The sequence below is a fragment of the Prunus dulcis genome, chromosome 6 (genome assembly GCF_902201215.1).
Source record: "Prunus dulcis chromosome 6, ALMONDv2, whole genome shotgun sequence".
Taxonomy (NCBI): domain Eukaryota; kingdom Viridiplantae; phylum Streptophyta; class Magnoliopsida; order Rosales; family Rosaceae; genus Prunus; species Prunus dulcis.
This window is the reverse complement of record NC_047655.1, coordinates 20241871-20264060: the sequence shown is the minus strand read 5'-3', so window position 1 is coordinate 20264060 and position 22190 is coordinate 20241871. Positions and strand designations below refer to the sequence as shown.

The window sequence follows — 22190 nt, the reverse complement described above, 5'->3', positions numbered from 1 at the left end:
AAAAGTTTCAAAAGGCATAATAAATTTTAGGTTTTATAATTGTTGGAGACGTCTAAACTAAAGGCTCAATATGAGCTATTGCTTACAACGAATAGCATTTATTATCACAACCCATGTTTTATTTTTAATACAAGTGAAGGGGTTTCTCATACACACTATCAAAGTGTCACAAGCGTTTAATCTTGAGATCATTGATATCCAGGTCAAGGCCCTCCACTGAACTAAACCCTGTTGGCTATCAGCACATAGGTTTTGTGATTTTGAAATGCAGTACTCTACATGGCAAAGTTTTACTATTTATGCACAATTGCTTGATAATTCAAAAGGTTAAATATAACAAGTATTTTAACGCTTGGTCCAAATCAATTTGTTATCAACAGGGGTCGTCATTTATAGCCCATGGGTTTCGTTTAGAGAGTTTCTTACTTCTGTCGACATTATTTTCCGGGGAATATTACCATAATTGTAGATGAAACAAAAGGGTTCAACCCAAATCCTACTCTCGATTCATCCTTTATAATGAAGTCATTGATGGCACATTAACGGAAAATAAATTCAAGACGGAGAAAAGCACTATCTATGTTAAACTAAAGATTGATTATGATTTGTTTAGTAAGGTTATGAATGATTTATTATGATTGAAGGATCTAAAATTAAGAAGTTTTTTTGTTAATGACTGAAAAAATCCCATTTCGAGTATAAAATACGAGATTAAAAAAGCCCATTACGGCACGACCCAGTCGGCCTATAGCCTAGCCCATTGGGCGGACCTAAGTATTGAAATTTTGGAAAAATCATAGCCCAGCTCAGCCCGTTAATTTCATTTTGTTAATTGAAGCTCAGTCCAGCTCGACCCATTGACGAATATGTATTACTCACACATATAGGACGCATGAACCAAATGGTCCATTTCTCTCTCCTCCTTTTCAGCTCTGGGGGCCGCCAACATAAGATGTAAAATTAGATGTAGATTTTCATTATTTTTCCCATCTCACCTCACGATGAAGAGATTATAGAATATTACTATACTATTGTTATGTGGTATAATTTGTTCACATGTTATAATATAAGTGGATATTTATTGATATTATTTCTTGAAAGAGGGAAATATCAACCCTGTTGTCAATATATAAAATAACACATGTACAAGTTATACCATATGATCGTACTTTCTATGATTTATGTGCACTATAGTTGAGCTAAATCTACATCAATATACGCCTCTGCATTGGAGAGATTTTCGGCCAAACTAGATGTAAATTTGGTTTACATCCTCTTATACACCTTTGCATTGGAGATGCTCTAATAATCACACACTTCAAATCAACCTCCTAAAAAACTAGAACAAAGAATTATATATCTTTGGCACTAGTACGAATCTCTCTGTAATGCTATCAATGAGAATTCTAGAGTCTCTCCATACGCAGCCCAAAGAAAAATATCAGTTATGCTGAGGATTTATTTAAAAAATTTGTTGTTAAGTATTTTCCTTTTTGAAACTATGTGAGAGAAACTATCATTGGTAAGTATTTTCCTTTTTGTTAAGTATTTTCCTTTTTGCATATTTAATACCTATATGAAGAAGAGGCCCGCCCGGTAAGTTGGCAAGTTCCACTCACCTTCGGCCTTGTTCCCAAGGAGAGTGTCACCACGCCATTATCAATTGATCAGCCACTCTGTTGGAATGAATGAGATGCTTCGTCAAACTCTCTCTTTTTGGGCAAGTCTATTAGAATTGTTAACAAGTTTCGGGTCGGGTACAAATTTAGCTAGCTTCTACCCAAAGACGCATATTGGTTGAATGTGTATATGTCACTTTATGGTCAAACAATTTCACTAGCAGCTACAGCTCACTCATCACGTCATCCAACACTGGCAGAATACTATATATACCAAGGCTTTTGGTGATGTTTTCATAAACATTCCTGCGCCTTCTTGTCTCCAAGAACACTTCTGCTTATTCTCTGTAGGTTTTTGAAGCATTAACACTTCTGCTTATTCTCTGTTTCTTGAGACTCTCTGTTTTAATGGTGAAGACACCCGAACAAGAACACCCCCTCGAGGCCTTTGGCTGGGCTGCTAGAGACACGACCGGGCATCTCTCTCCATTTAACTTCTCAAGAAGGTAACAGTTCAACATTTTTTTTAATTTTACATTATTTATACCCTTTTTGTTTGTGTGTTTTCTCAATAATCATTGCGTTAATTGACATTATATATATGTACATGCAGGGCAACTGGAGATGAGGACGTGAGGTTTAAGGTGTTGTATTGTGGAATATGTCATACCGACCTTTCTAGCATCAAGAATGAATGGGGTATATGTACATACCCTATAGTTCCTGGGTATGAGCATCAACTCATTTGCATTAATACAAATAAGTTTATAACATATGTCATGTTATATGTGATGATAGGAGAATCTATACGTCGTAATATGCTAATATAAAAAAATGATGACCTCATCTAGACTTGTGACAAATTATACACAAACTCGGAGTTTATATAATTTGGTTTGCATGCAGGCACGAGCTAGTGGGAGAAGTGACAGAAGTGGGAAGCAAGGTGAAGAAAACAAAAGTGGGAGATAGAGTGGGCATGGGGGGGGGGGGTGTGGTTGGTGCATGCCATGACTGCGATAACTGTAACAACGACCTTGAAATTTACTGCCCCAAGATGGTACTTACCTACAGCTCCATTTACCACGATGGAACAGTAACTTATGGCGGCTATTCAGACACAATGGTGGCCAATGAGCGCTACATAGTTCATTTTCCTGATAACATGCCTCTTGATGGTGGTGCTCCTCTTCTTTGTGCTGGGATCACAATGTATAGTCCTTTGAAATATTTTGGCTTAGCCGAGGCTGGGAAGCATGTTGGCATTGTGGGCCTTGGTGGGCTTGGTCATGTTGGAGTGAAATTTGCCAAGGCATTTGGGGCAAAAGTGACTGTGATTAGTACCTCCCCTAGCAAGAAAGACGAAGCTTTGAAACAATTTGGTGCTGATTCATTCTTGGTTAGCCGCGACCAGGACCAAATGCAGGTTTGTAGCCACTTATGTTGTCTCACGATATTAACTAATCACATGATGCGACAATTAATGTATATATAATTACCATTACTTGTTTATTAGTCTGTTATCATTGTCGTTCTAATTTATTTGGAACACATTGAATTTTAATTATAGGCTGCCAGGGGCACGTTTGATGGCATCATTGACACAGTCTCTGCTGTGCATGCAATTTCACCCTTGATTGACCTTTTGAAGTCTCATGGGAAGCTTATTATGGTGGGTGCACCGGATTAGCCACTTGAGTTACCCGTCTACCCTTTACTCATGGGTACGTTTGCCATTTTATGCATTGTATTTCATGGAAAAATTTATAATAATCTTATCAAATTTTGCTTAGAGCCTAACATATTTAAATATGGGAATATATAGGAAGGAAATTGGTGGCCGGTAGTGCAGTTGGGGGTATGAAGGAGACACAAGAGATGATTGATTTTGCAGCAAAACACAACATAACGGCAGAGATTGAGATTATTTCCATAGATTACGTGAACACAACAATGAAACGTCTTGCTAAAAACGATGTTAGATACCGATTTTTCATTGACATTGAAAACACTCTAGCTGCTACCAAGCCCTGAAGACTTGTACTTCAATTTCAAGTCTCAATGTTTCACTGATATTGTATGTTGTTGGAAGTAAATCTAATAGAATTATAAAACAAATAAAATTATGTTTTAATACATGTAACATTTTGTTTGTGACATTCTGGTCAATGCCTCCCACAAGCAAGAAGCGCAAATGGAAATGTAAAAGTGGTTTTTACAACTTTAAATATGCATCTTGCATTATGGATGTGATTTTGGCCAAGTCGATAGGACTCAAAACTTTTGGCAACAGAAAAAAAACAGAGAGAGGACTCGAAACAACTCGAAAGAACAAATGTAAATATATATATATATATATATATATTTTCGGTTACAAAAATAATAATAGTGGGTTACTATTCCGAGTCGGAGCGCTGTTTATAAAAAGCTTTCTCCAAAAGGTTCTTCACAAGACTCGAACCTTTGAGCTCTCTAAGGATGGTACTCAAAGTCATTACCGAACTTGTGGACCTATAGTGAGCTTTTATCAACTACTCCCAACCACTTGGGTAACACGTGTAAATATTTTGTTAATCACTTCACCCAACTAAAGTCGAAACACTCTTGACCAAAAAAAAAAAGAAGTGGAATGGAAACATTATGCCTGCGGGCCCTACCACCCACTTTCAGTCTATTTATATCCAAACTTCAAGCTTTTCATGATCACTCAACATACTTTGTCTTGAGAGATTCGACACACTTCGGCTTCTCAGTGCGTCAAAAATGGCAAAGTCCCCCGAAGAAGAGCATCCTGTGAAGGCCTTTGGCTGGGCTGCCAGAGACACATCTGGGCATCTCTCTCCCTTTAACTTCTCCAGAAGGTAAATATTCATCCTTTTTTTTTTTTCCAGATTTTTAATTTATATAGTTTTTCCCCAATTTGTTTTTCCACATTAATTAGTTCCATAATTTCTGTCGATATATATATACACAGAGCAACGGGTGATGAGGATGTGAGGTTTAAGGTGTTGTATTGTGGGATTTGCCACTCCGACCTTCACAGCATCAAGAATGAATGGGGCTTCTCTGTGTACCCTATGGTTCCGGGGTACGAATAACCATCAAACTACTTTTTATTATCCTCTTTTGTATTTTCTTTTATTTTCTTCTCTGTTAATAAACATGTAAAAAGTAATTCATTCTTGTATATATATAAATATATATTACAGTTACATGTGTGTGCAAAACCTTTTCTTTTTGTAATTTTAATAAACTATTTTTACATATTACATCAAACCGTGATTCATCTGCGATGAAGAATAATTTTTTCACCCAAGCAGTACTGTTCATGAAGTTATTCTTTTTGTTATTATTGATAGAAAGTATAGGTGAGAGAATGACGATAATATTTTATCATAAAAAGCCAAAATATACCTATTCATTTTTGAAGTAAGCAGCATTATTTGTTGGAAAAAGTGTGTATATTTTACCTATCTAATTGTCTATTTCCTTTGAGCATATAACTGCTGATTTGACAAGGTTTAACTACCCTTTCGCCTCATCCTGGAGATGCTTGACACGAATACACACATCTCAACCAGTGCCAATATTTGGCTTAGTGGAAACGATAAGATTGAGAGTGTAAACTTTAACTATTAATTTTTTGACACCTTTTTCTTGGTAATAGTGTGATGTCATTCTTATTTTTGGACTTATATATATTGATGTCGTTTAGGCACAACCTTTTTCTATCCCAAGTTTTTAGAGCATAATAAGGTATATGTTAAATATATATTCGTTGTTATTGGAATCACTCGTAATAGGACGTGTAAATAAATGTATAATTACATCACCACTATGAGATATAAATATAGATGCAATTGTACATCTTTTTTTACGTTTTTTGTAAGTGGGACCCAGCTAAGAAAAGTTTTACATCTTTAGATTTACATCGTTTTTCATTGGAGCAAAAAACACATTTACACCCCTCGGAAGTATAAAGAGGATGTAAAAGTGGCTTTACACTCCCGAAAATACACCCCCCACTGTGGATGCTCTTAAACATTTTAGGATTATTACTTTTTCTAAGATAGTTAGCATTTGGATACTTTTGTATAATTTTAGTAAGAAAAGTAGAGGTGATCAGAATTAGCAATTCCTACTTTTGTAGAGATATATGTAGTACATGAAGAAAAAATTCATATAGTCTCCCACCATAATTACTCTTTATTTTGCAGTGAGATCCATTTGTAGTTTCGTTTTTTCAACGCAGTACGAGTATTACCATACCCCCTTGGAATTTAAATTGCCTAATTTGCAGGCACGAGATTGTTGGGGAAGTGACAGAAGTGGGAAGCAAAGTGAAGAAAGTGAAAGTGGGAGATAAAGTTGGTGTGGGTTGTATGGTTGGTGCTTGCCATGCCTGCGACAACTGCAACAACGACCTTGAAAACTACTGCCCCAAAATGGTGCTTACCTACAATTCCGTTTACACCGATGGAACACTCACATATGGAGGCTACTCGGATTCGATGGTCGCCAACGAGCACTACATCGTGCGTTTCCCTGAGAATATGCCACTGGATGCTGGTGCTCCTCTACTTTGTGCTGGGATCACAGTTTATAGTCCCTTGAAATATTTTGGCTTGGCAGAGCCAGGTAAGCATGTTGGCATTGTAGGGCTCGGTGGGCTTGGTCATGTGGGTGTCAAATTTGCAAAGGCACTTGGGGCAAAAGTGACTGTGATTAGTACTTCCCCTAGCAAGAAAGATGAAGCTTTGAATCAACTTGGTGCTCATTCATTCTTGGTTAGCAGCGACCAGGACCAAATGCAGGTTAAATTTTCTAGCCAGTTTATGATATGTTTCCCTTTGTTGTTCTTCCTGCTTTTAAGTTTGAGAGATCGGATTAATTTTCATTAATATATTTAATCAGAGGATTTAGGAATATAGTATATGCATAAATTTATATGCCTAATCCTATATATTGGGGTTTTCAATTGCAGGCTGCCATGGGCACATTGGATGGCATCATTGACACAGTCTCTGCTGTGCATCCCATTGTGCCATTGATTGGTCTTTTGAAGTCTCATGGGAAGCTTATTCTACTAGGTGCACCAGAAAAGCCACTTGAGCTCCCTGTGTTTCCTTTAATCGTGGGTAAGCATTTATGTATGTATGTATCTTGTCAATTATTTTGATCCAGACACTCTAGAACCTAAAATCAAAATGTGAATATAGGAAGGAAGGTGTTGGCGGGTAGTGGAATTGGAGGCATGAAGGAGACACAGGAGATGATTGATTTCGCCGCAAAACAGAACATAACGGCAGAGATTGAGGTAATTTCAATGGAGTATGTGAATACAGCGATGGAGCGTCTTGCTAAGAACGATGTTAGATACCGATTTGTAATCGATGTTGGGAACACCTTGGCTGCTACCAAGTCTTGAAGACTAGGCAGGAGAAGAATGAAAATTCATCATCCAAGTGCTTGGAGTTATGCATTGCTGGGTTTGTTTCGTCGGTGTTTAATTTGATATCTGAAATAAGAACTCAAATGCCAAAACATTAATTGAAGAGTTTTTTTTTTTTTTTTTTTTTGTAGCAATGGTCCTGAACTTAGTTACATTTTGGTTACTCAACTCCAAAAATAGCTGCAGAAATCTCCCAATTATGTATGGTGTTGCATTACTAGTCTCTTTCGTCAAGTTTGTCTAATTTTCCGTTGAATCCACATATAAACTTGGAAATTCATTCTAAATATTTATAAAAACGAAATAACAAAAAATAAATAAATAAATAAGGGTTATTTGTAGTAATGGTCCCTTAACTATACTCGAAGTTACATTTTGGTCACTCAACTCCAAAAAATAGTTACAGAGGTCACTCAATTAGGTGTTGTGTTGTACCATTACTCCCTATCGTCAAGTCTCTCTAACGGTAGGGACTAATTGTGCAACACAACACCTAATTGAGTGATCTTTGTAACTATTTTTGGAGTTGAGTGACCAAAATGTATTGAATGTAAAAACAGTCACGTTGGCTAGGGATAACATCATAATTAAGTTCATAACCCAACGACCTTCACTTAGAGCACTTCCAGCAGTTTGCCCCTTGTCATTGCAAGGGGGGCTAGGGCAGCTACTGTTCACGTGAATAGTGGCTGTGTGAGTTTCCCGCAGTTGCCCTTTGCCGTGGCAAATACTATTCATTTTTTTGTTTTTTCCACATATTTTTTTTACCTAAACAATTAACTTGGATAATATTTTCGGATTAGATTTTTAGGTTCCTACGTATCAATTTTTATTATAAAATTCATATCTCATAATCGGAAAAAAAAATTCGGATAAGATTTCGGAAAAATAAAAATCGAAAGTGAAAAAAATATTAAATAGAAAGTGTATAATAGTTGAAAGAGACGAAAATGTATGAGGATTTGGTGTTAAAAGTGAAGAGTATTGGTTGGTATTTATAGAAAAAAATTCATTATTTTTTGGGGTTTTTAAAAAAAAAATTCTAATTTTTTTCATTATTTTATTGCACAAAAATTTACTGCTGTTGGATTGGAGGAAAAAATTCGATCAGAGAGCCCAGACGACACCATGTGGCTGCTGACTATGGGCGGCACTATAGCGCGCTGACATCATCCAAAACTCGGGCTCCAAGTCAGGCCAGCATTCCCGAAGCCCAGCCCAATTTGCTGGGGTCCACTTGTTGTCTGAGCAAGCCTTTGTTGCTGAAATCGCTTTTTTGGCCCAAAACACTCCCAGCCCGCGCCTCAGTCTTACTGCTGAAATTGCTCTTAGCGTAAAAAATCCTCCACCGAATGGTCCTTTTTAACTACACCCACCAACCACTTACACCAACCACTTAAAAAAAATAAAAAATACAAACAACTGTACGACATATGCACTCAAAAACTACTATTTTATTTTTATTTTTTATTTTTGTTGGTCAGACACCCAAAACTATTATTTAAGAAAGTATCATTGCAACTTATATTGTTCAATATATAGGTGTATATTTAGGAACGTTACACGATATGTTTTATTATAATCGCTAGTCTTCTTTTATAAAAATAAAATAAAAATTAATCGGAATGGATAGTATAGTCAAAATAAATATGAATAGACACTTTGTCATTATGGGTCTTGTAGAGAATAATGAAGTACCAACCTTCATTGAACCCCGGACCAACCGGACTTGGTACCACAAGGGCAGGTAGAATGTCACTATTTTTTTAAATATTTTTATATGAGTGGTGCTAAGGGAGAGGGTTCGAACACTAGTATAAGAGTAAAATATCATTATCCAAAATAATATGGGTTTGTTTGAGAGTGCTTCTAGAAAGACTTTATGACAATCAAAAGCACTTTTGACAGTGCTTGACAAAAAAAATTTAGAAGTGCTTATAGGTCACATAAGCACTTGGTGGAGAAGCACATGCCATGTGCTGGAAGTACTACCACATGCTTTTTCAAAAATCACTACCAAGTGCTTTTGGATTTCTTATATATGAAAATTTCAACAATTTTATAGTAAAAACGGTTTTTTTTTTTTTTTTTTTATAGAAGTGCTTACGAGCAAAAGTGTTTCCTAGATAAGTCAAACCAAACGAACCCAACTTTTAGTTTTAGTGAATTTTTTTGGAATTCTAAAGATTAAATAATCTTCTCTTTTCTTTACTGCTTTTTTTGTTGGACTCTTTCCTTTACTTGTGTATATGGTTGAAGTTATTAGGGTTTTGTTTTTTGTTTTCGCTTCCAAACATTCGTTTCTTTATATGAAGGATTTTTAACATTTAAACTAAACTATGAATGATGTTGGTATGACATGCAACTACCGTATATATTTGAATTTTCCAGCTCTTACGTTGTGCTTGTTAAACAGGGCACCCAGACAAGTGGACAGCCCCTCTTTCTCAGTATTTATACGTACCAAAGCTTTTAGTGATAATTATTAAGCAAACCAAGTCTCCACCTTATAGTCAAGTAACTCTCCTCATTAGTTTCTCTGTGCAACAAAAATGGCAAAGGCACCAGAACAAGAACATCCTGTTAAGGCATTTGGCTGGGCTGCCAGAGACAGCACATCGGGGCATCTCTCTCCCTTTAACTTCTCCAGAAGGTGATAACTTGTTTTCAAATCCAGAAACAAAAGGGGCTTTATTTTTCAGATTCTTTTTAGTACAAGTGAGAGTCTAAAGTACAAAGAATGGGGTTTTACACACACTATCACGGTTTCATGGGGGTTCGAACTTGAGACTACTAATCTATAAATCAAGGCCCTTTTCAATCATCATTAACAGTATTGAAATGATATATATATGCAGGGCAACAGGTGATGAGGACGTGCGGTTTAAGGTGTTGTTCTGTGGCATATGCCACTCTGACCTTCACAGCATCAAGAATGATTGGGGCTTCTCTATATACCCTATAGTTCCTGGGTAAGTATAATATCAAACTTTGATTATCTTCTCTTCACTTTTTTTTTCTTATTTGGTTTACACAGTTTTTTTAAATAAAATGTATGCGAGGCTCCACCACTGTTTACAATTGAACCTAGAACTTAAAATATCCTTCGAATTCCACTTGTGTTCAAACTCATTGGCACGAATGTTCTTCATCACTTTATCTTTATTTTACCGTGTTTCCCCCTTCTTCTTTTCCTTCAAAGTGGGTTGCGTTTTACAAAGATATGAAATTTCAGAATAATAAAAAAGAAGGGGTCTCCTACAAAGGATAAAAATCGAGTATGGGGAAATTTTCAGGTATGACGGGAGGGAAGGGACGTGGATGGTATTCTAATCTCCAACTCAAACTGACTTGTTTAGGATTTATACATATATGTAAATATTATTACTTATATTTCATATGAATATGTTATTAAGTGATTTCTAGTTGTGTCCTAGGACTTCCACCAAATTTTATATTCCACATGTGAAATATATTGAATTAAATAATTCATAAAAAAATGTAAGTCTAAAACAAAAATTTTGTATTGCATGCTGCTCGAGTATAACATAGTTTCTAATTTTTGTTTTTTCTCCTTCAAAATTTATTTTCTTCTTGCTATTTTTATAACGGGGCGGGGTGTGGGGATGAGGAATTCTTGGTTTTAATATTACTGGTATGAAGGCGAAAATGGAAAAAAAAAAAAAAAACTATCTATTTTAGAGAATGGATCATGTTAGGATGACCATCTTTAGACAATCTCCAATTATGTTGAGGCTAGACTTAAATTTCCACCCTCCAAAATACAACTATTCATGTATTTTCAAGATTCAAAATTTTTTTCCTCCAACATTGCAGACTCATAATTTGAGTCCACAACTTAATTAAATTGTTTAGAATGATTAATCCATAATTTTTTTGTTGTTAATTTTTCTTGACATTATTTTTATTTCAACATTCGTGATTTAAATTTGTGAACATTTTTACCTAAAAAAATTAAAATTTCAAAGCATAATAGAATTTCACTTAAAAATAAAAACAAGTAATTTTTTCAATTATTAAAACAAAAAACAAAACAGCATTTTGTTCCAAAGCATATAGCTGTAGCATTAAAAAAGAAAAAAGAAAAAACCCCACATAGCTTTTGAAATTCAGTCGTTGGATTCCAACGTCTCTCTCTCTTGAAGCTACTATGTGTCGCTCAAAAGGACTGCTGGCCAGATAGCTTTGCTTTCACGCGGGGCCCACCTCTTTTTCCTCTTCACATGGGCTACAAAACAGAGCTTTGGGCTCCACACAAATTACCAGTCTAGGCAAAACTTGGACTGGAATTCCATCCCAAATTTCACATTTCTTAAATTTCCACCTCTCAAAATACATGAGTTGGAGAAGAATTTTGGACTCACAACTGAAAATTTAGGTTTTCACCCAAATAGTTGGAGATGGTCTTAGAGACCGACCGACTTGTATACCATCTCTTTAATAGAGGTAGAGTCCACCAAAATAATGGGCCTCATCTCTATTAGAGAGATGGTACACAAGTTGGTCTTCCTAACATTTTCTTTAAAGAACAGATTAGTTTTGGGCTATTTTACTAAGAACTCAAAAAACGTATATATTTGATAAGATTAGCATCTACGACAGCATGGATTAAAAACATCTAAACTCTTGTGATCTCCAGAATAAGTAAAAAAACGCAACCAAAAAAAAAAAAAGTCATTTGACTCGGATGACTGCATGCAGGCACGAGATTGTGGGTGAAGTGACAGAAGTGGGAAGCAAGGTGAAGAAAGTAAAAGTGGGAGAAAAAGTGGGCGTAGGTGTGATGGTTGGTGCTTGTGATTCATGCGAGAGCTGCAACAACCACCTTGAAAATTACTGCCCCAAAATGATACTTACCTACGGCGCCATTTACCACGACGGAACAATAACTTATGGAGGCTACTCAGACACAATGGTTGCCAGTGAGCGTTACATTGTGCGTTTCCCTGAGAACATGCCACTGGATGCTGGCGCTCCTCTGCTTTGTGCTGGGATCACAGTCTATAGCCCCTTGAAATATTTTGGTTTAGGAGAACCTGGGAAGCATGTTGGCATTGTAGGCCTTGGCGGGCTTGGTCATGTTGGAGTGAAATTTGCCAAGGCCCTCGGGGCAAAGGTGACTGTGATTAGTACCTCCCCTAGCAAGAAAGATGAAGCTTTGAACCATTTGGGTGCTGATGAGTTTTTAGTTAGCCGTGACCAGGATCAATTGCAGGTTAACAATTATTTTTCTAGCCCATTTGTAATATATATGTTTTGGTATTGTTTAGGATCTTTAATTAGTTGTAATTGTTCGGTACAAATATATTTTGGGTTTCAATTGCAGGCTGCCATGGGCACATTTGATGGCATCATTGACACAGTTTCTGCTGTGCATCCCATTGTTCCCCTGATTGGCCTTTTGAAGTCACATGGGAAGCTTATTCTGGTGGGTGCACCGGAAAAGCCACTAGAGCTGCCTGTGTTTCCATTAATCACGGGTAAGCATAAAACCCCAGGATATGTAATTTGACGTGTAGGATAATGTTTTCTTGTTAAACTGTAAATGTTGGCGGCATGTTTCGACAAAAATTAACATGATCAATATAAGCACATGATGTTTCCACATAATCTGTAAAGATAATTTTTCTTATTAATTTCTTATTAAAACTATTACAAACATGTGAGTGCAGGAAGGAAGATAGTGGCGGGTAGTGGAATTGGAGGGACTAAGGAAACTCAGGAGATGATTGATTTCGCAGCAAAACACAACATAACAGCAGAAATTGAACTTATTTCAATGGATTATTTGAATACAGCATTGGATCGTCTCGCGAAAAATGACGTTAGATACCGATTTGTGATTGACATTGGAAACACTTTGGCTGCTACCAAGCCTTGAAGACTTCGTAAGGAGACTAAAAAACGGAATGGTATATTACTGAATTAATGCGAATAATTAGTTGGGCTAAAACCCCTTAATAGAATATTGCCTTCTTTATTTTGTCAGTATTTGATCTGACACATGATTTCCTTGTAAAAAATATATCTCGAATAAAATATTAAACGCTAAATCATTGTAGAATATATATATATATATATATATATATCTTTCTTTTTTCCCAAGCGTACATCTGCCGAAATTCAGCAGCACCAATATAGCCAACCAAGATAAGCTAACCCTAGGGATGGCAACGGGTCGGGTAGGGGCCGGATATGACAATACCATCCCCATCCCCGCTCTCCATCCCCGCCCCCATCCTCGAACCCATTCCCGTTTATTAGGTTTCGGGGAATCCCCGTCCCCGTCCCCGTCGGGGGACTATCCCCCATACCCGTCCCAAATCCCCGATTTTTTTGCATAAAAAAATATTTATCATACATTTTAACATTAAGTTTCATATTAACTTATCATTAAACACATCCAAATTAACTATAAAGTTCAAGTCAACTATTTAAAATCACATCAATATGAAATTCCATAGAAAATTAGGAAGAATTAGGAGAGGGAAGTTAACTTAGGGTTAAACATAAATATTATAATTATATATTTATTTATTTAAATATAAACATATATATTTTCGGGCCGGGTTCGGGGATGGGGACGCCAATACCATCCCCTCCCCATACCCGTCGGGGATTTTTCAAGTTCGGGGATCCCCGTACCCGATACCCATTTAGACCCGAAATCTCCCCCCGTTAGGGTCGGGGACCCGACGGGGACCCGCCCCTACGGGGATTTTTGCCATCCCTAGCTAACCCGGTTCTGATCATCTCTGGACGGAGAACGAGCAGCAAATCCTGGATATGTAGGCATCCACTATTTGAGGTGCTTTCGTTTGTGATATGGGTGCGATGGAGTCTTTAGGTCAAGTCCAACGCACCAGCAGTCAGAGGATGAAGGCTGCTCTCCAACCCCTTTTAGATACTATTATATCTCGTATGCATTTGCATGTCAAAAGCTTGTCATAAAATGGAGAGTGAAAGAGATAAGAGGGCATGCTGGAGCTAGGATTTTAAAAAAACTAGTTAGAGATGATAAAATGGGAGAAAAATAAAGGGGCAGGAAAAGAATGAAATATAAATCTGGTATGAATAGAATAGTCTTTGTTAGTTTCAGGGACACCGTAGACAAAGAAATTTTGGTGCAATAAATTTTATTGGACAAGAAAATAATTAGGGTTCGGTGGATTAAATCATGGGCCCCGTAATTCGCCCATGTGGCGTGTGACTCATCAAAATCAGATTAGTTGTCAAAAATGACATATGGCGACATCCGACGGAGTGCATCAAACGGTTCAAGATGAAGACAAAATTAAAGGAAAGAATCTTCTGTGATTGACTTTGATTTAAATCAAATATTAATCAGGTTAATCAATTGAAGATAATCTGGTTAAATTGCCAGATTATGGGAAGTGATTTAAATCAAATCAAAATCCCATAAAACAAGGTTTTAAATAGGGAAAGTTATTTAGGTCAAGTATCCTACAAGAGCCTATAAATAGGAGGTCTCAAGACAAAAGAAAGGAGCATAAAAAAACCTAGCACTAAGAAGAAACAGAAAACTCTCTGCATTCTTCACCCTACTTTGGAAGAGCCACCAAGCACAACAAATACGTGTCGGTTCCTTCACCATAGAAAAATCCCAAACACCAAACAAGCTTCGTGCTACCCGTTTGATCAAGATCAAGTCTCTACGACCCTTGTATCAAACACAAATTTTTTTTAAACACTTTGAAGATCGAATTAGAGGATTCAATACAGAGATTGTAACCCTAAATTTCATTAATACAATATTATTTTGTACACGTGTTCTTGTCTCATTTGTCGCAGGAAATTCGTGTTTACAAACACTTATCTCCACCAGTTTTGAGAGTTGGTTGCAATTTCCCACCCATAATGGGTGTTTCTCTAAGCTCTGTCTCAATAGTCCAGGGCTTTATGCCCTTTCTTTTATGTTGTTTCTGTTTTCTCCTTCCTCTCCAACCCCTTTTAGTTTGGATTTCAGAGAAATCGCCACAACTTATATTGGTTTTTCATCCTCTTTTCCCCCATGGTCCTCATCCCCCAGATCCCCACCACTCTCTCCCATATCACTTGCTGTACTCCTCTCCTTCCTCACTCGTTGCAACCTCAATCCAAGCTTGCAGCTATTCATCCTCAACACGCGTGTTTGTTCTTAATCGGAAGATTGGTAGAGTTTCAACTCGGGTGCTTACACCACCACCTTCCATGAATTGGTTCTTGTTGGTTCTACTGGCTATGGGCTAGCTTCGGCCTTCGGTTTCATCTGGTGTGTGGATGTTGTTCCCTTGGATGCGAGTTTGGGTTCGATGGGTGCGAAGTGCGTCGCAATGGAGTTCGTTATTGGGGATTTCATGGTTTTATGTTTGACCAATTCTAAGGCTTTGTTCCAGTGGATTTGGGGTACTTGTTTTTTGTGTTGGCTTGGAAGTTTGTTGTTTTATTTTGGCCATGGTTTGTAGTTGTCTGCTTCCTGCTTCTCCTGTTTCAGGGATGGTCATAAACATACTACAGTATGATTAGTCAACTCATGGAATATACATATCAATATTCATGGATTATACCTTTCATTCCACTTCCAGTTCCAATGTTAATTGGAGCAGGACTTCTACTTTTTCCATATGACAACAAGAAATCAATTCACTTGCAAGCTTAAGAAAACTAGGTCACAACCTAGGCACTCAGAAGGATCCCTCAAATTAAGACTCCCCAATGCTAGCAACAACTAAGGTGACTTAAGTATGTACTACCTAATCCAAACACTCAAAGGCAAATAAAACAAGATGATATAAAAATGTATTATAGCAACTTTGTAATGAGCAGATTCAGAAACCAAGCATTCAGAAAACATCAACACAAAAAACATGGAGACCTAGAAACTCACCCCTAGAAACACTAGGAGTCATCAATAATCTGACTAGACTATCCAATATGTTTAAAAAGGAAATCATTACACAGGCACACATACAACCTCAAATCACCTAGACTCTCTCTAAGTGGCAGCTTATACCTCAGTGCAACTCCACCTACGTACTCTGGGTCATATGCAACTCAACTAGGTTTTCATGAGAATGATAGCTAGCCCCTCTAGCTCTTCATCTCCATGGCACCCTTGATCTTTATACAACTCCTCTCCATGGCACCCTTGATCTTTATACAACTCCTCATTTAAATCATAGTAGCTCAACAAGACTAGTCTTCACAAAGATGACAACTCCTCCTTGAGCTCATCAACTCCACGGCACTAGCAGCTCACCAAGAGATCAACTTCAATGTGTGATACTTTAGCTTCAAAAGAAACTAGACCAATATGAAAGGACCCATCCTAAATTTTCCCTTAGAATCCGTGAAGAACTCTCCCTTTATTAGACACCAGGCATGTGCTAGCCCAAATTACTAAAATATCACTCTTGCCCTAATTCCAAAACAACTTTAGGGTTTGACTTCTACTTGAAAATATGCAGAAACAATTTACTTCCCAAGCGTTCAGCAAGCATAAGGTATAGACCACACACCAATTAGCAAAAGTTTCAATGGGCTTCATACGCCTCTTTACCAACATAAATAAGTCAGCAAAATCCTCTTGACATAACTAAACTGTTCACTCGTTTTTGATCTGGTCCTGTGAAGGTAGTATGAAGTTCCCTATTGACTCAAAAACCATTGACTGGTCAACAAACCAACTCTCTTTTTGTGTATAAGCGTGCCATTGCTACCAATAAAAGCCCTAGTAGACTTTGAAAACAGATAACTTGCGCCAAAAGTTATTGATTCTGAACAAACGGCTGTGAATTTGGGTAGGGAATGTCTCCCAAGTAAGTTCTTTTTCTGCCTCAGGCTGGTAAGGACTTTCACAATTTTTCACAGTACAAAAACTGGTAGTTCTGGCCAGAATAAATTATAAGAAAGTGAACTGTTTTAGGCTGAACTGCCTTTTACAAAGCTTAGAAAGAGAAAGACCAACTCTAAAAAAGACAAAAGAGCGTTGGAGTTCAATTTCTGCCTGGATAACTGCTTTTGATCCGGACTGGACTGGGTATGTCTTGCTGAATTAGACCATCAACACCTTCAACTGTCAGGTTTCAGCTGTAAATCGATACCAACGTTCGAGTTTGGCAGAGCTTTAATCTATTTCAAGCCCTGTGAAGCTTTTTGAACTGGCAGAATTGGAGCCTCTTCAGTTTAAAAGGGGCAAAAGTGGCCGGATTTGATGATTACTGAGCTGGAACTGCATTATAGTACCTGTTCTGCTTGATCAGGGCTTTCCATAAATTTGTTGAGGTTTTCATATTATGAGAACCCTAAACTTTGCTTGATTTGGCCTATGCTGAACCAAATTTATAACGAGAGAAATCTCACTTTGTAAAACTGGTTCTCTAAGCTGAACTGAATTCAGAGTTTTTGAATTCTAGCTAACTTATTTCTTGTGGCTCAATGAGCTTTGGTTGCTTCAGTGTTTGAAGGCTTTTGAGATCAATTGATCATTTTGAGTTTGTCAGTTATGACTTGGAGAGTTTTTGTCTTGATTATTTTTTGGCTGTCCTTTGATCTGTTCACATCCTCTCAAATTTATAGGAAATGCTGGAGTGGGGTTTCTAATCTTTTAATAATGGGCGGCAGATTTTTCCAAAGAAAGATATTTTATTTTAAATGCCACAAAAAAGGGGAAGTTTATCTATTCTGGCAGAGAAAAACCATCAACAATAAGTTCCTATGGTGATCATTTCCCTGCTTTTCCTGAAAGAAAGAAAAAAACCTAATCCTTTTTATTCTATAACTGCCCTATGTAAGAATGCAATCTGCCGTGATGGTCAGTTTGCTTTTTCTGATGAACAACTCTCTTACTCCCTATTTATCTCAAAAAATGTAGTCCGCTTCTCTCTTGAAAATGCCATCTTCTTTTGGTGCAGAGTTTCTTTGCATATAAAAAAGGGATTTTAATCTTCCCTTGGGCTGCGAAAATGGAGAAGTCTTCCTTTAATACCTGTCTTCATTAACACCCTATCAACTTTTTTGAGATGGTTGAAAACTTTGACTTTTCTAAAGTTTGAAAGTCACGTGGGGGCTCTTTTGAGAAAAGATCTGTTGATTTTGCCTTTTGGGGGTAGAGATCAAATGGTGTGAAATTTTCAGAAGTTTTTAAAAGCTGTGTTAGTTTATTTCTACTCCTTGTAGATAAAAAGCCTGAATGTTATGTTTATGGGCCTCTTGACAGAAATAGACTGGGCGTGCCCAGAATTGGCCCAAATTCAAGGTAAACTTTGGTGGCTGCCAAAAATTGACATGGGCTTCTTTAATTTTGGGCTGGGCGTGCCGAATTTAGGCCCAACATAAGCATAACCAACAAATCCTAAACTTGTGGCTGCACCTAGGTGAACCTAGGTTTCCTACGTAACCTTATTGAGGGATCAAGCCATAAGTAATTCTTCCTACCAAAAGTCACAATTTAGATAATATAATATTGTTTAAGGTGAAACCAATAATAAAATTCTAGAATCATTCTTTTCCTTGATTTCAACAAGATATATAATTGAATGTCATGCCTTGTAATTATGTACCTAACTGTTCAATTAGTTTATCATTGTACACATCCAAACACATATGTAACCAAATATTTTACCTAAAAGCCATACTTACGACCGTTCATTTAGTGCATATGTCCTGCAATCACATACCAAATGGTATATGGCAATACCATCAAATCCGAAGGCAATGGGGAAATGGGGAAACTAGCCAACCACCTATGTCGACAAGTCGGGCAGGTGGCTGGGGATCCTGGCCAACCATGTGCAGATAACATGAGCAAGGTGGCGACGAATATCTTGTTAACTGTACAAAACATATCAGTACTGCACTGTTCTCCACATAGGTGTACTCCAAAAATACTCAGTCAATTCCATAGATAATCCATCAATCCCAAGTACTACACATGTAGAATGGTCTATTCCACATGTGTGGCACATCCTAGTAGAACTCACGGATAAATGGTCAACTTGAGAACCCAATCGTAGCAGAATTCAGGGAGATATAGATATACTCAACATGAAAATGCAAATCCTAGCAGAACTCAGGGAGATATACTCAACCTGAGAACACAAATTCTAGCACCACACAGTTTGGGTGTCTCCGAGACTTGTGGGGCAATGTCATACACGCGTAGACTTTTTCGAAGGCAATTGAGTTGTTCGAAGGCACTTTCATTTCCCAAAGGCAACTGGGATGTTCAAAAACATCAATACTTTCGAAGGCATCCAGGATGTCTAAAGACATCAATATTCCATAAGGCAACCATATTTCCGAAGGTAACCGGGATGTCCGAAGACATCAATATTCCTGAAGGCAACCATGTGTCTGAAGACATTTATGTATTCCGTAGGTAACATTTCTTTTTCTGAATGCAAAAAATATTTCGTTTTCATAACCTTTCCTTTCTCACACTTATCAACATATATGCAAATAAACATATAACCAAACATTTAAAATCAACTCAACCCAAGTCTACACCATAAAACATAAATATATCATGCTTTGAAAGTAAAAGCGATTTAATAATAATTCATAAATTTTTAATAAAACTCTCATAGCAATGCACCATTTTAAAACAAACAACCAAAACACAAACACCTCTTCACCAATTCTTCCCAATCGGGCTGGCGAGACCCATTATCTAGGTCAATTAGGCCCGCAGGGCTCACGAACTCCGATTTCCGATCTGAAAGTTCCTATAGGTCCACCAAAGTCTACTAAACAAGTCTTGAAAGTTTGGTCTCGATCGAGTGGTCGGATCTAAGCCAATTGCACGATCGGACGACGATTGGTTTGCTTAACCATAGAATCATTGACTTGGAGTAATTGGGAGTCTGATTCTCGATCCGTAAGTTCTTACAAGATTCTAGAGGTACATGAAACAACATAATTGAAATTTGAACCGATCTAACGGTCCAAACCTATCAAACCTGGATATCGCACAACAGGTGTAATATTTGTTCGATAGTCAAATGGTAACCAACTTCAATTCCGAGCATACCCTCGTGTTCAAGATGACTTGGGGAACATTTTAGGAAAAAATGGGCCGCAACATAATGGCCCACGTGCCGCCACCCACCGCTACAAGACTTGGGTGTCTTGAGAAAATTCTACGACGAAAAATTCTGAAAACTCCTACAATACCTATACCAACATGTTTAGACTAACAAGGGGAACACTTTTGGTCTCGGGCCCTGGCCAAATATGGATATAAAAAAGGGCCAAAACCACTAGCCCTTTATGGGTGTGTACGTTGACCTCTTAAACTCCATAATCGATCCAAACCACTTACATAAACAGCTAGAGCACAGAAAAAGGATGGAGAACCATACCTAGATCCTTGAGAACAGTTGTAGGAGCCGTCGGAATTGCATCGGAAAGCTTGGAAGACTGTCAGCCTTTTGGGGCATGAAACGGCGTCATGCCGAACTTGGGTGGCTGAGTTTTGGCCTAGACATGATCTGTGGCGATCATTTTTCAACCGGTCTCTCTCTGAGCTGTCATCGGACTGTACTGTGGTGGCGCCAACAAAGCTGCCTAGGCACTGCGCACCGGGAGAAAGGAGGAAAATGTCAGGGAGAGAGAGAGAGAGAGAGAGGAAAAGTCACGCACGCATGGACCAACTTGTGCTACTTAAAAAAAAAAAAAATCAAATTTTGAAATATTTACGGTTGTGTCACTGCATTTCGGTTGACCAAAACTTCTTCGTTTCAACTCCAAGTGTCTATGAACTCGTGATCTTGAGCACTACGCAATGGAACCAAGAAAATTTTCAAAACTAGCCCCGAGCAAAAAGTCAACTCTAAACCACCAAGGAACCCTAAAGTTAAAGTCATCCATTCGTTTAGAATTTGAAAATTAAATTCAATTTCGGGATGAGATGTTACAAATTTCTTCAGACAACACAATCGTGAAAAAATCAATCATAAATGATGTGCAAATTTATGGTCAAATTTTCTCAAAATAGAAGCAACTTTCAAAATAAAATGTTGAAAACTCATTTGTATGCCATGACCACTCTCACAAGAAAAGACAAAACCACGAAAAAAATGTTGTCAACAATCCAAAATAAAAGTGTTGATGGTCTTCGACCTTAGCCACCCTTTTGATAAATTTGGGCATATCAAAACAAAAACACATGGCAGCTCATGATAAGAGAAATAATAGGACAAGTAGTTAGGTAAAGATAGGCCTACATCTGGTAACAAAGGCAAGCTCACGTGAAAAATAAAATGACTTGACCACAACATGTGATAAAAAACATATCGAGGATGACTAGCCATATGCACTAGTCATCCAAAAAGAAAACATTTTGTGGTGGCAAAACTATAAGGCTTAAATCATAACCAACTCTAAATTTGAGAAGCTTGACTAGTTGACCAAACTAATCAACCATGTACCAAAAAAAAAACTGAATATTCAAAAACATGATGCTATGATATATGTTGATGCGTAAAAATGGTTTGATAATTTTCGCACTCAACTTAGTGATGTTGGGCCTTCGGTATCCTCTGGGCCTCGGTAGAGCGCATGATCTGCAATATAGTAAACGCTCGGTAAGACCTAGGGCACCGGTGTGCTGCCGGCCGAAAGCTCTCCAATGCTTAAGTAAGTACGGATTTAGTAAAATTGAACTGACAGATCAATAGGCAGTATGCCGTAAGTTCTAATTACCTATATTTTGGGGAATTGTGCTCCTTTTATAAGGCTAAGGAGGTGTGCAAATTGTGGGACTGTGTGGGACTGTGGACATCGATTGTGGGCCTGCCACGTGCCCTGAAGCAGGAGGTTGTTGTAATCAATGAATCGGTAGACTGGGTGCAGAAGGTTTCCATGGTCAGGTTCATTCTTGTCCACGTGTCTGGCTCTTATTGGCTATTCGTTTTGTTATAAACAGGAGTCCCCCAAGTTCTCATTTGAGAGTTCTCAGATGGGGACTTGATATTCCATTCGGTAAGCAAATTGTTGTCCTATGATTCGGTAATTTAGCGGATAGAGGGGCTTGATCCTGGCTCTTCCACGCGCCTTCATTCGGAAACAGGCATTTGGGGAGTAAGAAGGCCGCTTTA

At 37.7% G+C, this 22190-nt stretch overlaps 2 protein-coding genes and 1 pseudogene across 2 annotated transcripts; all 3 read left to right on the top strand.

Moving 5' to 3' along the window:
* Nucleotides 1-2027: 2027 nt before the first annotated feature.
* On the top strand, nt 2028-3653 carry LOC117630720 (annotated as a pseudogene).
* A 684-nt stretch (nt 3654-4337) lies between these two features.
* On the top strand, nt 4338-7191 carry LOC117630719 (8-hydroxygeraniol dehydrogenase-like). Its single transcript, XM_034363456.1, has 5 exons — nt 4338-4480; nt 4594-4707; nt 5920-6433; nt 6604-6757; nt 6839-7191. The coding sequence occupies exons 1-5, from the start codon at nt 4383-4385 to the stop codon at nt 7045-7047; spliced, it is 1089 nt and encodes a 362-aa protein (XP_034219347.1). The 5' UTR covers nt 4338-4382; the 3' UTR covers nt 7048-7191.
* Nucleotides 7192-9614: 2423 nt separating this feature from the next.
* Nucleotides 9615-13060, top strand: LOC117630081 (probable mannitol dehydrogenase). Its single transcript, XM_034362819.1, has 5 exons — nt 9615-9724; nt 9930-10043; nt 11794-12307; nt 12419-12572; nt 12765-13060. Exons 1-5 carry the CDS (start codon nt 9624-9626, stop codon nt 12971-12973), a joined length of 1092 nt encoding a protein of 363 aa, XP_034218710.1. The 5' UTR covers nt 9615-9623; the 3' UTR covers nt 12974-13060.
* Nucleotides 13061-22190: the final 9130 nt, after the last annotated feature.